We start from the raw sequence: 13,910 nt of genomic DNA, 5'->3' as shown, positions 1-13,910 counted from the left end.
TGATTCAAAAAATAAATAACAACTTTGTAGAAGTCGCGTGCCAGGTGTGCAGAGTTGACAAAGGATTTTAATATTTTTTTTTCCCACAGCTCATCAGACAAACGTTCGTTCTCGACTTTTCAGTCTCTCCCATACTCCTCCTCCTCCTCCTGCACTCGGCCGCTCACTGTTAAAGACAACAGATGATTAGATTAACACGTATCACCTGTGAAATCTAATCACCTGCCAGCTGTGTCTCGCCGTCAGCACATGCCCCGCCCCTATCCGATGGTGCTCGTCCTCAGCACCATCGACAGCGGCGGTGACCTTTGCTCCTGCAAGCGCGCTGGCCACACCTCCCTCCACAAACGTAATATATGCAGTACCAGAGAAATATAAATAACACAAACATGGCTACCAAAACCACAATGACCGCCACCAAAGTGCAGTAGCACAGTAGGCCGAGGTATTCATCAATCACCATCACAATGACCGCCACCAAAGTGCAGCAGCGCAGTAGGCCCAAGTATTCATTAAACAACAAATAATTCAACTTAATATAAGCAGGACTACCAAAATATGAATAACACAAAAATGGCTACCACAATATTATTTTAAGATTATTAGTTTTTAATTATATTAAATTAAATACAATTTAAAAATATATATTCAGTTACGTATTTTTGTTCATTTCTAATCAAGCCAAACTTCTTGTATTGTGATGGACTATTTTACATTTGTAATTACAGTATAATTATCCATGGTCAAAATAATCTGTTACAGGATCAAACTGTAGCTGTCAAATAATGTCATTAACGGCACAGAGCATTTGTAAAAGTACTTTTTTTATACATTTCTAACTGTTGTACAAGTGTGTAATTACATTCATTTGGACTGTGAATAATGGGCAGCACGGTGGACTGGGGTTAGTACGTGCGCCTCACAATACGAAGGTCCTAGGTTCAATCCTGGGCTCGGGATCTTTCTGTGTGGAGCTTGCATTTTCTCTCCATGTGACTGCGTGGGTTCCCTCCGGGTGCACCGGCTTCCTCCCACCTCCAAAGACATGCACCTGGGGATAGGCCCCTCCCACCTCCAAAGACATGCACCTGGGAATAGGCCCCTCCCACCTCCAAAGACATGCACCTGGGGATAGGTTGATTGGCAACACTAAATGGTCCCTAATGTGTGAATGTGAGTGTGAATGTTGTCTGTCTATCTGTGTTGGCCCTGTGATGAGGTGGCGACTTGTCCACTCTGCAAAAAGTCAGTGTTCAAAAACAAGAAAAAACATAGAAAAATGAGGGGTATTTTACTTGAACTAAGCAAAATGATCTGCCAATAGAACAAGAACATTTGGCTTGTCAAGACTTTCCAAAACAAGTCAAATTAGCTAACCTCAATGAACCCAAAAATAGCTTAAAATAAGTATATTCTCACTAATAACAAGTGTACTACTATGTGAGTACGTATTTCATTGAAAATAAAACAGCAAAGTCCATTTGGCTGTCATCCGTTTTAATCATGAGACACAATTGTGTCAAAGTCATGATTTTTTTTTTACATGCTTGAAATAAGAAATGATGACTTTAAAAAAGTAGCTTTATACTTGTGAGTGTTGATGACACAACACTTGATATTCTAGTTTTAAGCATGTTTTACTCAATATAGGTCATCAAATCTCAGCAACAAGCTGTAATATCTTACTGAGATCATTCAGGACCAAAACACTTAAAACAAGTAAAACACTCTAACATAAAGTCTTATGTATGGCTACGCAAGTCCCGGGATGCCCAAAATGTCCATAACACACCAGGCCGAGTCCCACGGTGAGGGGGGATAAAAGTTGGAAAAGTCGGCAAAACTATATTTGTCCAAATGTCCAAAACACACCCAGCAATGGTGCACAGGAAGGCGGGAAGAAGAGGGGAAAAGGCGGCCAAAATGGTCAAAAGTCCCAATTGTGTCCAAAATACCTCCCCGGGTTGCAGTCCCACGAGTTCAAAATGCAAAAAATGTCCAAAACGCACCCAGCAAAGTCCCATGGGAAGTGAGGGAGAAAAGTGAGAAAAGTCGGCAAAAGTCCCCAAAAATGTTCAAAATACCTACCCAGGTTCCAGTCCCACAAGTCCCGCCGCCAGCCGCGCAAGTCCCAGGATGCCCAAAATGTCCATAACACACCCAACCGAGTCCCACGGGGAGGGGGGATAAAAGTAAGAAAAGTCGACAAAAAATCCAAAAATGTTCAAAATACCTACCCAGGTTCGAGTCCCACAAGTCCCGCCGCCGGCCGGGATGCCCAAAATGTCCAAAACGCACCCAGCAAAGTCCCACGGGAAGGCGGGGAGAAAAGTGAGAAAAGTCGGTAAAATATTCAAAAATCACACCCGGGTTTGAGTGCCACAAGTCTCAAGACTTGTGGCACTCCATGTGGGACTCCAACCTGGGTAGGTATTTTGAACATTTTTGGATTTTTTGTCGACATTTCCAACTTTTATCCCCCCTCCCCGTGGGACTCGGCTGGGTGTGTTATGGACATTTTGGGCATCCTGGGACTTGCGCGGCCGGCGGCGGGACTCGTGGGACTGCAACCCGGGGAGGTATTTTGGACACAATTGGGACTTTTGACCATTTTGGCCGCCTTTTCCCCTCTTCTTCCCCACCTTCCTGTGCACCATTGCTGGGTGTGTTTTGGACATTTGGACAAATATAGTTTCAAGCATGTTTTACTCAATATAGGTCATCAAATCTCAGCAACAAGCTGTAATATCTTACTGAGATCATTTAGGACCAAAACACTTAAAACAAGTAAAACACTCGAACATAAAATCTTATGTATGGCTACGCAAGTCCCGGGATGCCCAAAATGTCCATAACACACCAGGCCGAGTCCCACGGTGAGGGGGGATACAAGTTGGAAAAGTCGGCAAAAGTCCCAAAAATGTTCAAAATACCTACCCAGGTTCGAGTCCCACAAGTGCCGCCGCCGGCCGGGATGCCCAAAATGTCCAAAACGTGCCCAGCAAAGTCCCACGAGAAGGCGGGGAGAAAAGTGAGAAAAGTCGGTAAAATATTAAAAAATCACACTCGGGTTTGAGTGCCACAAGTCTCAAGACTTGTGGGACTCCAACCTGGGTAGGTATTTTGAACATTTTTGGATTTTTTGTCAACTTTTCCAACTTTTATCCCCCCTCCCCGTGGGACTCGACTGGGTGTGTTATGGACATTTTGGGCATCCTGGGACTTGCGCGGCGGGACTTGTGGGACTGGAACCTGGGTAGGTATTTTTAACATTTTTGGGGACTTTTGCCGACTTTTCTCACTTTTCTCCCCCGCTTCCCGTGGGACTTTGCTGGGTGCGTTTTGGACATTTTTTGCATCCCGGGACTTGTGCGGCCGGCAACGGGAATCGTGGGACTGCAACCCGGGGAGGTATTTTGGACACAATTGGGACTTTTGACCATTTTGGCCGCCTTTTCCCCTCTTCTTCCCCGCCTTCCTGTGCACCATTGCTGGGTGTGTTTTGGACAAATATAGTTTCAAGCATGTTTTACTCAATATAGGTCATCAAATCTCAGCAACAAGCTGTAATATCTTACTGAGATCATTTAGGAGCAAAACTCTTAAAACAAGTAAAACACTCTAACATAAAATCTGCTTAGAGAGAAGAATGATCTTATCAGACAGAAAATAAGCAAATATCAGCCTTATTTGAGATATTTCATCTTACTTAGATTTCAGTTTTTGCAGTGCAGGGTGTACCCCGCCTTCCGCCCGAATGCAGCTGAGATAGGCTCCAGCGACCCCCCTTGACCCCGAAAGGGACAAGCTGTAGAAAAATGGATGGTTGGATGGATGGAGGACTGTTAATAGTTAGAAACACTGAGTTTTTTGTCCTTAGCTTGCATGTTGGATGGACATGAGTACAATGACGGGGAGGTGTGGACTCTGGGTTCAAAGCACTGCTCCACATGCACCTGTCAGGTAGGAATGATTGTCTTTGCTTCCCACCTGTTCAGTTTGACTTCAAACACCAACAAGCGTGTTAAATGTTGCAGGCTGGCGAGGTGCAGTGCACGTCCTCACAGTGTCCCGAGCTGACCTGCATGAATCACGTGACTGATCCAGGAGCATGCTGTCCTCGATGTAGAGGTAAACGCCAACACAGTCTCAAGCGCAGGAGTCAACAAGTCCACCTGCACAAACACACCTGTCGCTGGCAGGCTGCATGTTTGACAGAGAGGAGCATAGAGAAGGCAGCAGCTGGTTCGCCGACTCGTCTCACTGCAGGAGCTGCATGTGCGTGGACGGGGTGACCACCTGCTCCCAAATACGCTGCCTGTCTCCGTGCACCAACTTCATCCACGTGCCCGGGGAGTGCTGTCCTGTGTGCGCAGGTAGGCTACATCAACTTAACTAAAGTCTTGTAATAGTCCACCATCTTTTGGGTTTCATATGGTGGTCGTCGGGGTTTTTTTGGAGACTGTGTGTTTGAGGGCAGAGTGTACGGTCCAGGAGACAGCTTCCATCCTGCTGGAGACCCCTGCCAGGTCTGCACATGTGAGGTAGGAAACTTTTCTTTTTTTTTTTTACATAAATCAATATATTTTTCAAAAACAATGAAAACCGCATTTTTAAAAACAATGAAAACGGATTTTTTGAACAACATTTTGAATGATGAAAATTCCATAAATGAGCCGCCAACTTTAATCCGAATAAGCGGTTGGCGACATAATTAAACCAAGCCATTGCTGGAGAAATTACTTTTGACTTTTTGGAAGCTCATCTTGTATTTGACATTGTTTATAGGGTTAGGCGCAATAAGTGTTCAACTTCAGCCTAAACCCTTTCGGTCTGCAACATTTTCAGTTTATGAATGTACAACTGTTTGTTTATTTTGTTGACTACGGACCGAAGAAATAATAAACTAAACTTAGGTGATGCACAATAACAGGCGACAATAAAGGATTTTTGTTGACATTGTTTTCCTCCATTTGTGCATTTTGTTTTTTTATAAAACAATTATACTCTTAATAATAATAATTATTATTATTATACTCTTGTCAAACAGGGCTGCTGCAGTATTTTTTTGTGATATGACAAGTTGATGACAATTAAGGTTTGCGCAAATATTTCCTTAAGTTAATAGAGCTGTGCTTTTAATTTGAAACTTACTTTGCACTGAACAGGAAGTCACTGTGTGCACGTTTTCATACTGTGTAACTAGCAGTGTTGGGTTAGTTACTGAAAACCAGTAACTTGTTACTTTATTTCAAAAGTAACTCAGTTACTAACTCAGTTACTTACACCAAAAAGTAATGTGTTACTGTGAAAAGTAACTATTTAGTTACTACTTTAAAAAAAAAAATCTAAGGCTCCCATTAATGCCCTTTTAGCTTTCATTTCAGTACTGTTATTGCAGTGGAGAATAATACAATGTGTTGATCAACTTGACATGCATTTGCGTCACTCAACTCTGCTAAGCAATGTGGTGTACCGTATTTTTCGGACTATAAGTCGCAGTTTTTTTCATAGTTTGGCCGGGCTCCAGTGCGACTTATATGTTTTTTTCTTTTTTTATTATGCATTTTCGGCAGGTGCTACTTATACTCCGGTGCGACTTATACTCCGAAAAATACGGTACATACAACACACAAAGACAAAGATATGTTTCAAAGAGCCAATTTATTTTGGGCCAGAACAAATTGACAAAACTGTTTTAAATAGCTGCAATATAACATACATAAGTAACAAACCGCATAATAACAACATGGAACTTAAGGAAGGCACACATGACATGATTATATGTCATGTCACTATATACAGCACACATACTGCTATAACCAGGCGTTTTTTCTCTCTCAAGGAAGTGTGAAATAAAATCATGTCTTCAGGAGATCAACACTGTACTGAAGCCCAGAACGCATTTCCCCAGTTTTAGTTTAGAGAAAAGGCCCACTAGCATCCCTCTTTAATGTTTGTGAACTTTATAGTCTATACATTTAGAGTGATGTGATAATCAAACACTCTAGAAGTCTAGAATAAAAGAGTAAATAAGACATACTTGCCAACCCTCCCGGATTTTCCGGGAGACTCCCGAAATTCAGCGCCTCTCCCGAAAACCTCCCGGGACAAATTTTCTCCCGAAAATCTCCCGAAATTCAGGCGGAGCTGGAGGCCACGCCCCCTCCAGCTCCATGCGGACCTGAGTCCGCTTTCCCACAATATAAAGAACGTCTACAGTAAAGCAGTCCGTCTGCCGTAAACAGCAATGTTGTGACACTCTTAAACAGGACAATACTGCCATCTAGTGCATTTGATGAAAGCACTTTTGTGCGTGCCACACAGCAATGCATCATCAGAGAGGGTGTTCAGCATGGTTAGAAAGATAGTGACAGAGAATAGAACAAGGATGGACAATTCAACCCTTAACTCAACAATGAGTAGATGAGTGTTATGTGTGTGTATATGTGTAAATAAATGAACACTGAAATTCAAGTATTTCTTTTATTTTTATATATAGCTAGAATTCACTGAAAGTCAATTATTTCTTATTAATATAAATATATATATATATATATATATATATATATATATATATATATATATATATATATATATATATATATATATATATACATCCATCCATTTCCTACCGCTTATTCCCTTCGGGGTCGCAGGGATATATATATACAGGTAAAAGCCAGTAAATTAGAATATTTTGAAAAACTTGATTTATTTCAGTAATTGCATTCAAAAGGTGTAACTTGTACATTATATTTATTCATTGCACACAGACTGATGCATTCAAATGTTTATTTCATTTAATTTTGATGATTTGAAGTGGCAACAAATGAAAATCCAAAATTCCGTGTGTCACAAAATTAGAATATTACTTAAGGCTAATACAAAAAAGGGATTTTTAGAAATGTTGGCCAACTGAAAAGTATGAAAATGAAAAATATGAGCATGTACAATACTCAATACTTGGTTGGAGCTCCTTTTGCCTCAATTACTGCGTTAATGCGGCGTGGCATGGAGTCGATGAGTTTCTGGCACTGCTCAGGTGTTATGAGAGCCCAGGTTGCTCTGATAGTGGCCTTCAACTCTTCTGCGTTTTTGGGTCTGGCATTCTGCATCTTCCTTTTCACAATACCCCACAGATTTTCTATGGGGCTAAGGTCAGGGGAGTTGGCGGGCCAATTTAGAACAGAAATACCATGGTCCGTAAACCAGGCACGGGTAGATTTTGCGCTGTGTGCAGGCGCCAAGTCCTGTTGGAACTTGAAATCTCCATCTCCATAGAGCAGGTCAGCAGCAGGAAGCATGAAGTGCTCTAAAACTTGCTGGTAGACGGCTGCGTTGACCCTGGATCTCAGGAAACAGAGTGGACCGACACCAGCAGATGACATGGCACCCCAAACCATCACTGATGGTGGAAACTTTACACTAGACTTCAGGCAACGTGGATCCTGTGCCTCTCCTGTCTTCCTCCAGACTCTGGGACCTCGATTTCCAAAGGAAATGCAAAATTTGCTTTCGTCAGAAAACATGACTTTGGACCACTCAGCAACAGTCCAGCTGGTGTCGGTCCACTCTGTTTCCTGAGATCCAGGGTCAACGCAGCCGTCTACCAGCAAGTTTTAGAGCACTTCATGCTTCCTGCTGCTGACCTGCTCTATGGAGATGGAGATTTCAAGTTCCAACAGGACTTGGCGCCTGCACACAGCGCAAAATCTACCCGTGCCTGGTTTACGGACCATGGTATTTCTGTTCTAAATTGGCCCGCCAACTCCCCTGACCTTAGCCCCATAGAAAATCTGTGGGGTATTGTGAAAAGGAAGATGCAGAATGCCAGAGCCAAAAACGCAGAAGAGTTGAAGGCCACTATCAGAGCAACCTGGGCTCTCATAACACCTGAGCAGTGCCAGAAACTCATCGACTCCATGCCACGCCGCATTAACGCAGTAATTGAGGCAAAAGGAGCTCCAACCAAGTATTGAGTATTGTACATGCTCATATTTTTCATTTTCATACTTTTCAGTTGGCCAACATTTCTAAAAATCCCTTTTTTGTATTAGCCTTAAGTAATATTCTAATTTTGTGACACACGGAATTTGGGATTTTCATTTGTTGCCACTTCAAATCATCAAAATGAAATGAAATAAACATTTGAATGCATCAGTCTGTGTGCAATGAATAAATATAATGTACAAGTTACACCTTTTGAATGCAATTACTGAAATAAATCAAGTTTTTCAAAATATTCTAATTTACTGGCTTTTACCTGTAAAGTCTGAAAAGGACATACAGGACCGTCATGTGTTACGTGTACCGTGTACTGCAGGTGATGCCAGATGGAGAACAGCACCTGCGGTGTTATCGTAAACAATGTCCCAGTCTGGTGGACTGTCCCAAGAACAACATCTTTTTCTCTGGACCAGACTCCTGCTGTCCTGTCTGCGCACGTCAGTATCATCGGCGAAAAACATGCAGTATAAATGAAATTGTGCTGATTGTCAAGGGGTTGTGTGTGTGTGTGTGTGTGTGTGTGTGTGTGTGTGTTTGTGTTCATGTCCAGAGCCTCTCAGTAACTGCACTGCAACGCTGATAGGCAACGAGGTGCTGGCCACAGATGACCCTTGTTTCACCTGCCAGTGCAAGGTATTTATGCAACAAAAGCTCTATTATACCGTACATGAATGTTTTATGTTCAATTCCACAACACATGCAGAAATTCCTATCAAAATGTCGTCAAACAATAAGGTGTTGTTTAGGATCTAACATGGACGTGCCTTCATCGAGCCTGCCACCCGCTGACTTGCCCCCCCAGTGAACAGTTCACCCCTCCAGACTCGTGCTGTCCTGTGTGTAAAGGTGACGTTGTTGTTGTTGTTTCATGACTCCTCCTTGCTCTCACCTTTTCCCATAATCAGTCACGATTAGGGTTGCAAAGGGGTTGAAAATTTCCGTAAACTTTCCGGAAATTTACCACGAGAAGTTAAGCTCGGGAAGTTTGGAAATATTGACCATTTTTTGATTATTCAAAGTTGAACACCGTCCATGGGAATGAATGGGAATATATTGGAATGAATGGGGTATTACATATTAATATATTATATTATTGGGCACTTGTCTATATGCTGCTGCATCTTTGTGGCATTTTTGACGTAGCTCTTTGCACAGTATTTGCAAATGTACACCACCTTTCCGCCTACATTGGTTGGGGTGAAATGTCTCCACACATCAGATGGTGTACGTGGCATTATTCTCTTTATATTTATTTATTCTTGTAAAACACTAATGCAATGCCACACACAGATATAAATAGTCAGCTAAACACATACCTGCCAGCTACTCCGGTTTTCCCGTAATTAGTACGGTTTTCATCAACCTATTCCGGGTTACGGTTGCAGTGATAAAAAATACGGTTTTTCATTAATTAAAAAATGTTCTTTTTTTTTTAAGTTTTATTCACGAAATCGCGTAACAACAATGACAATCGACACTGCTTCCCGTAACTTCCTATCGAGCCATTCCGAATGCCATGCGCGAGGCTATTTATAGCACCGCTGCCAAGCACGAGGCACCAGTTGCCATTGTTTCCAAACGAGCGAACGATCATGGAATCAGCCGGAGAAAAATCGCAAACGAGTCTTAAACCGAAAAGAAAACTGCAGTCATTCCGTGAAGAATATTCAAAAGCCTATCCGGGAATAATGATCCGTTCCAAAAAGGGTGAAAACTACGCGAATTGCACCTTGTGCAGACAAGATTTTTCGATCGGACACGGAGGAATTAGCGATGTAAAAGTAAAAAAATTTTGGATTTTAGCCACAAAAAGGTAATGACACCAATGTTATCTATTGGAATTGTTTAGTACTGTTATACTGTTAAAAGTGTTTATACTATTTATGCTTTCAAGTCCAAGTTGAAGAAATCTTGTTAAATGTTGACAGCATAACTACCAAAATACAGAAGTATGTCCTTAATATTTTTGCAGTGCTATTTCTGTTGAAAAGTTCAAATGATTACATTAGAGATGTGATGTGCCACTTTTCAAGTGTCTGATGGCTTCAATTAATTGTCATTCATTTTTCATATTTTGAATTCTTTTGAAAGGCTTACAAAAAAACTACATTTGAATTGTAATTCCATGCTATTGACAGGACTATTAATTTTAATGAAGTTAGCTTACCATGTTTACAGTATGAAAATTGTGATAGAAATGTGAATTTTAGGCACAGAATATTTTTTACAATTGAACAAGGCAGTAGATTATACAAGCTTGGACAGAAAGTTAATAATGACACCAATTTTCTTTTTAATGGAATTGTTTAGTACTGTTTTACCATTTGTTTACTGTAAAAAGTGTTTATACTTTCAATTAACAAACTGAAGTCTTGTGAAAGGTTGACAGGATAACTGGCATTAACTGTCAAAATAATTTCAAACTATTGAAGTTAGCTTACAGAATAAACATGTCAATCAACCCATATGATTTTTGCTGTAATATTTTTGTTTTGAAAAGTCACTGTGACTGATAGAAAAGTGATGGTTTTAGCAACATTTTAACCTGTCTGAATGCAATCAATCATTTTGCGTCGGGGGGCTTCGCCCCTCCGTACCCCCCACCAGGACTTTGTCCTGGACCTACCGGGGGCTGCGGCCCCTGGACCCTGGCTACCAGGTGTTTCTGATTTCAAAAGTTGGCAGGTATGTAAACAATTGGAGTAGTCTTTACAAATATTTGACTGATGGACAAATGAATAGAAATAGGCTAGATCAGGGGTGGGCAATTAATTTTTACCTGGGGGCCGTATGAGCAAATCAAGCACTGCTGGAGGGCCACATCGACAATATTTCAATAAAATTTTGCTCAATATTATTTTTGATATACCGTAAGATAAATAATAATAATAATAATAATAATAATAATTTCATTTAACCTAACTTAACTTTATACAAAAGCATATTGCTTTTGATGGTTTTTATTATTAACACTGTCTTACACAACACTTCCTGATATATAATACAATGCAAAAATGTCCATTTCTGCACAGGGTTAATTTCTGTCACTTTATCCTGCATCCTCTTTAAAAGTCCAACATTTTTCCCCGTCAGATTTAGACAACCATCTGTTGTCACACCTGCCAGCTTGTCCCATTTCAGTCCTAACATGTCCAAACACGTATTTACCTCTGTGAACAAGTCATTAACTGTGGTTGTCCCTTTTTTATTGACTGCATGGCTGCCAGCTCCTCCGTGATTTGAAAGTCTGCAGTTATCCCTCGTAAGAAGATGAGCAGCTGGGCGGTGTCACGTACATCACAGCTCTCATCCAAAGCCAGCAAAAAACAGTCAAAGTCGGCCCCAAAGTCATTGAACAAGTGCAGGAACAGCTCGCTAGCTTGAGTGTAAGTCTGCTGGAGTAGTCTACAGTCATACAGTAACAAGCAATTACACTTAAATACCATAGATCAAATATATTTACCCCATCAACACTTACCTGACTGGATGAAGTCCTTGGGCTCAAATACTAGTGTGGCCTCAATAGCCCTGCTGTAGTGTGTAGCATGCTGGGAATTATCTGCACATGTGATGGAGGAATGCACAGTACAGGGTTGAAATTCTACCGAATTTGCATTAAATCAGTTTGTTTTAGCTAATAATCATGCTGCAAGATCTAGCATGTTGCATTCAATGTTTATTCCCATTAATAAATCCCATGGAACGTTTCCAACTTTGAATATTCCCGGAGTTTTGCAACCCTAGTCATGATCACTTGTGATGATCATGTCCAGACTGCGTGATCGAGGGTCAGAAGAGACGCGTGGCGAGCGGCAGCAGATGGACGGACAGCGACGACGACTGCGTGACATGCACCTGCAATGTAAGAGAGGCACCATGGTTGCATCGCATGCTGTGTGCTGCTTTAAGGTGTATATTCTGCAAGATGAAGAACATGGTGAACCAACATTACTCATTATTGATGTAAACACTTTGGATTGGATAGTGATAGCAACATGTTGTGTTATGTAAGAGAGATACATCAAAATAAGGACATCGTTAGCTCAAATAAAATCACGACTGTCGTCTGTTTGAACCTACTGGCTTTCTTATTTTTACTGAAAAAGCCTTTTTTTTAGTCAATAATTATAATTTAAATTAAATTATTGATGTGGCTTAGTTAGATTTTTTATTTTTTGTTAGCTTTAAAATATAGAATTAAACAGCAACAAATAGGACTATTATTTTCATTATATATGCTGTATTTGTATTTTCTATTTTTGCTTTAAATAGTGTTTCATACTCTACAGCAGGGGTGCTCACACTTTTTCTGCAGGCGAGCTACTTTTCAATTCATCAAGTCGTGGGGATCTACCTCATTCATATATATCATTTATATTTACTTATTTATGAAATATATGTTTTTGTTAACAAGTTAAAGGTGTTTAATGATAATACAAGAATGTTTAATACATATAGTTAATATTGTTAACAAGTTAAAGGTGTTTAATGATAATACAAGCATGTTTAACACAGTTAATATTGTTAAAGAATTAAAGGTGTTTAATGATAATACAAGAATGTTTAATACATATAGTTAATATTGTTAACTACTTAAAGGTGTTTAAAGATAATACAAGCATGTTTAACACATATAGTTAATATTGTTAACAACTTAAAGATGTTTAAAGATAATACAAGCTTGTTTAACACATATAGATTATTTTCTTTCATGAAGACAAGAATATAAGTTGGTGTATTACCTGATTCTGATGACTTGCATTGATTATGCAGTGGTGCTGATAAGGTCCGCATTTTCGAATGGAGGAGAAAAAAAGTCCTCCTTTCTGTCCAATACCACATGAAAGTGGTTGGTTTTTGGCATCTTATTTGTCCAGCTTCCGTACTCCTTTGTATACACTTTACAAGAAATACATTGTCGGCAAACTCCGTAGCTTGCTAGCTTGTGCACGCCAGCTTTCTGAGACTCTTATTTTGGTAGCGCAACTGTGCAACTGTGCAGTCGGTCTTTGGCGTTTTGACGACAGGTACGGCGCCAGAGTCTGTTGAAATAAAGTGTTTCTCGCCTTCCTGTCGGTAATTTTACTGAGCTGGCAGCAGCCAGCGTCATCTCAGAAGACCCTCGGGTGCCGTGAATGTCAATCAAGTGACCAAAGTGACGTCATAGTGAAGATTTATGATCGCTCATTTTTAGGACTATTTTTTTAATGCCTGGCTGGTGATCGACTGACACACCCTCCGAGATCGACCGGTAGCTCGCGATCGACGTAATGAGCACCCCTGCTCTACAGTATGTATGTTTTCCAAGAAGTATTTTGAATTGTATTCACTCCTTATGGATAGGCTCCAGCGCCCCCCGCGACCCCGAAGGGAATAAGCGGTAGAAAATGGATGGATGGATGGATGGTTCAGCCTTTTATTGCTTATATAAATGAAATCATGGTCAATTTATTTAGACTTGCTTTCATCTTTACACTCCTTTTAATCAAATAAAGTAGACATAACAATAGAAAATAAGATCTGATTTATAAAAAAGTTTGCATGTAATGTATACATACTGGATACTGGATATGCATACTTGATAGCACAGACAAAGCTGATCTAAGCTGGTGCACACAGGATCTTGTCTCATAAATCAGTGTTTTTCAACCACTATTGTTTGGTGTGCCGTGGAAAATTAAGTAATTTCACCGAATCGGGTTAAAAATATTCTTTGCAAACCAGTAATTATTGTCTGTGCTGTTAAGAGCTCAGCAGAGTAACCGTGTAATACTCTTCCATATCAGTAGGTGGCAGCAGGTAGCTAATTGCTTTGTAGACGTCAGGAACATGATTTTTTTCGTGATCACAATATGCAGACGACAGCGGGAGGCAGCGTGCAGGTAAAAAGGTATCTAACA

General features: G+C 40.6%; 1 protein-coding gene across 1 annotated transcript in view; it reads left to right on the top strand.

Moving 5' to 3' along the window:
• Positions 1-13,910, top strand: part of kcp (kielin cysteine rich BMP regulator) — a 112,084-nt gene that overhangs the window by 82,979 nt on the left and 15,195 nt on the right. The window contains exons 33-40 of the mRNA XM_061970459.2: positions 3,881-3,963; positions 4,038-4,131; positions 4,203-4,376; positions 4,462-4,544; positions 8,327-8,447; positions 8,561-8,643; positions 8,757-8,856; positions 11,784-11,872. Of these exons, the coding sequence (XP_061826443.2) occupies positions 3,881-3,963; positions 4,038-4,131; positions 4,203-4,376; positions 4,462-4,544; positions 8,327-8,447; positions 8,561-8,643; positions 8,757-8,856; positions 11,784-11,872 (827 nt within the window). The remainder of the gene's footprint in view (positions 1-3,880; positions 3,964-4,037; positions 4,132-4,202; positions 4,377-4,461; positions 4,545-8,326; positions 8,448-8,560; positions 8,644-8,756; positions 8,857-11,783; positions 11,873-13,910) is intronic.

The sequence above is a fragment of the Nerophis lumbriciformis genome, linkage group LG10, assembly GCF_033978685.3.
Source record: "Nerophis lumbriciformis linkage group LG10, RoL_Nlum_v2.1, whole genome shotgun sequence".
NCBI classification, from domain to species: domain Eukaryota; kingdom Metazoa; phylum Chordata; class Actinopteri; order Syngnathiformes; family Syngnathidae; genus Nerophis; species Nerophis lumbriciformis.
Note: the sequence above shows the minus strand (reverse complement) of the source record. Positions and strands in the feature narration are given on the sequence as shown.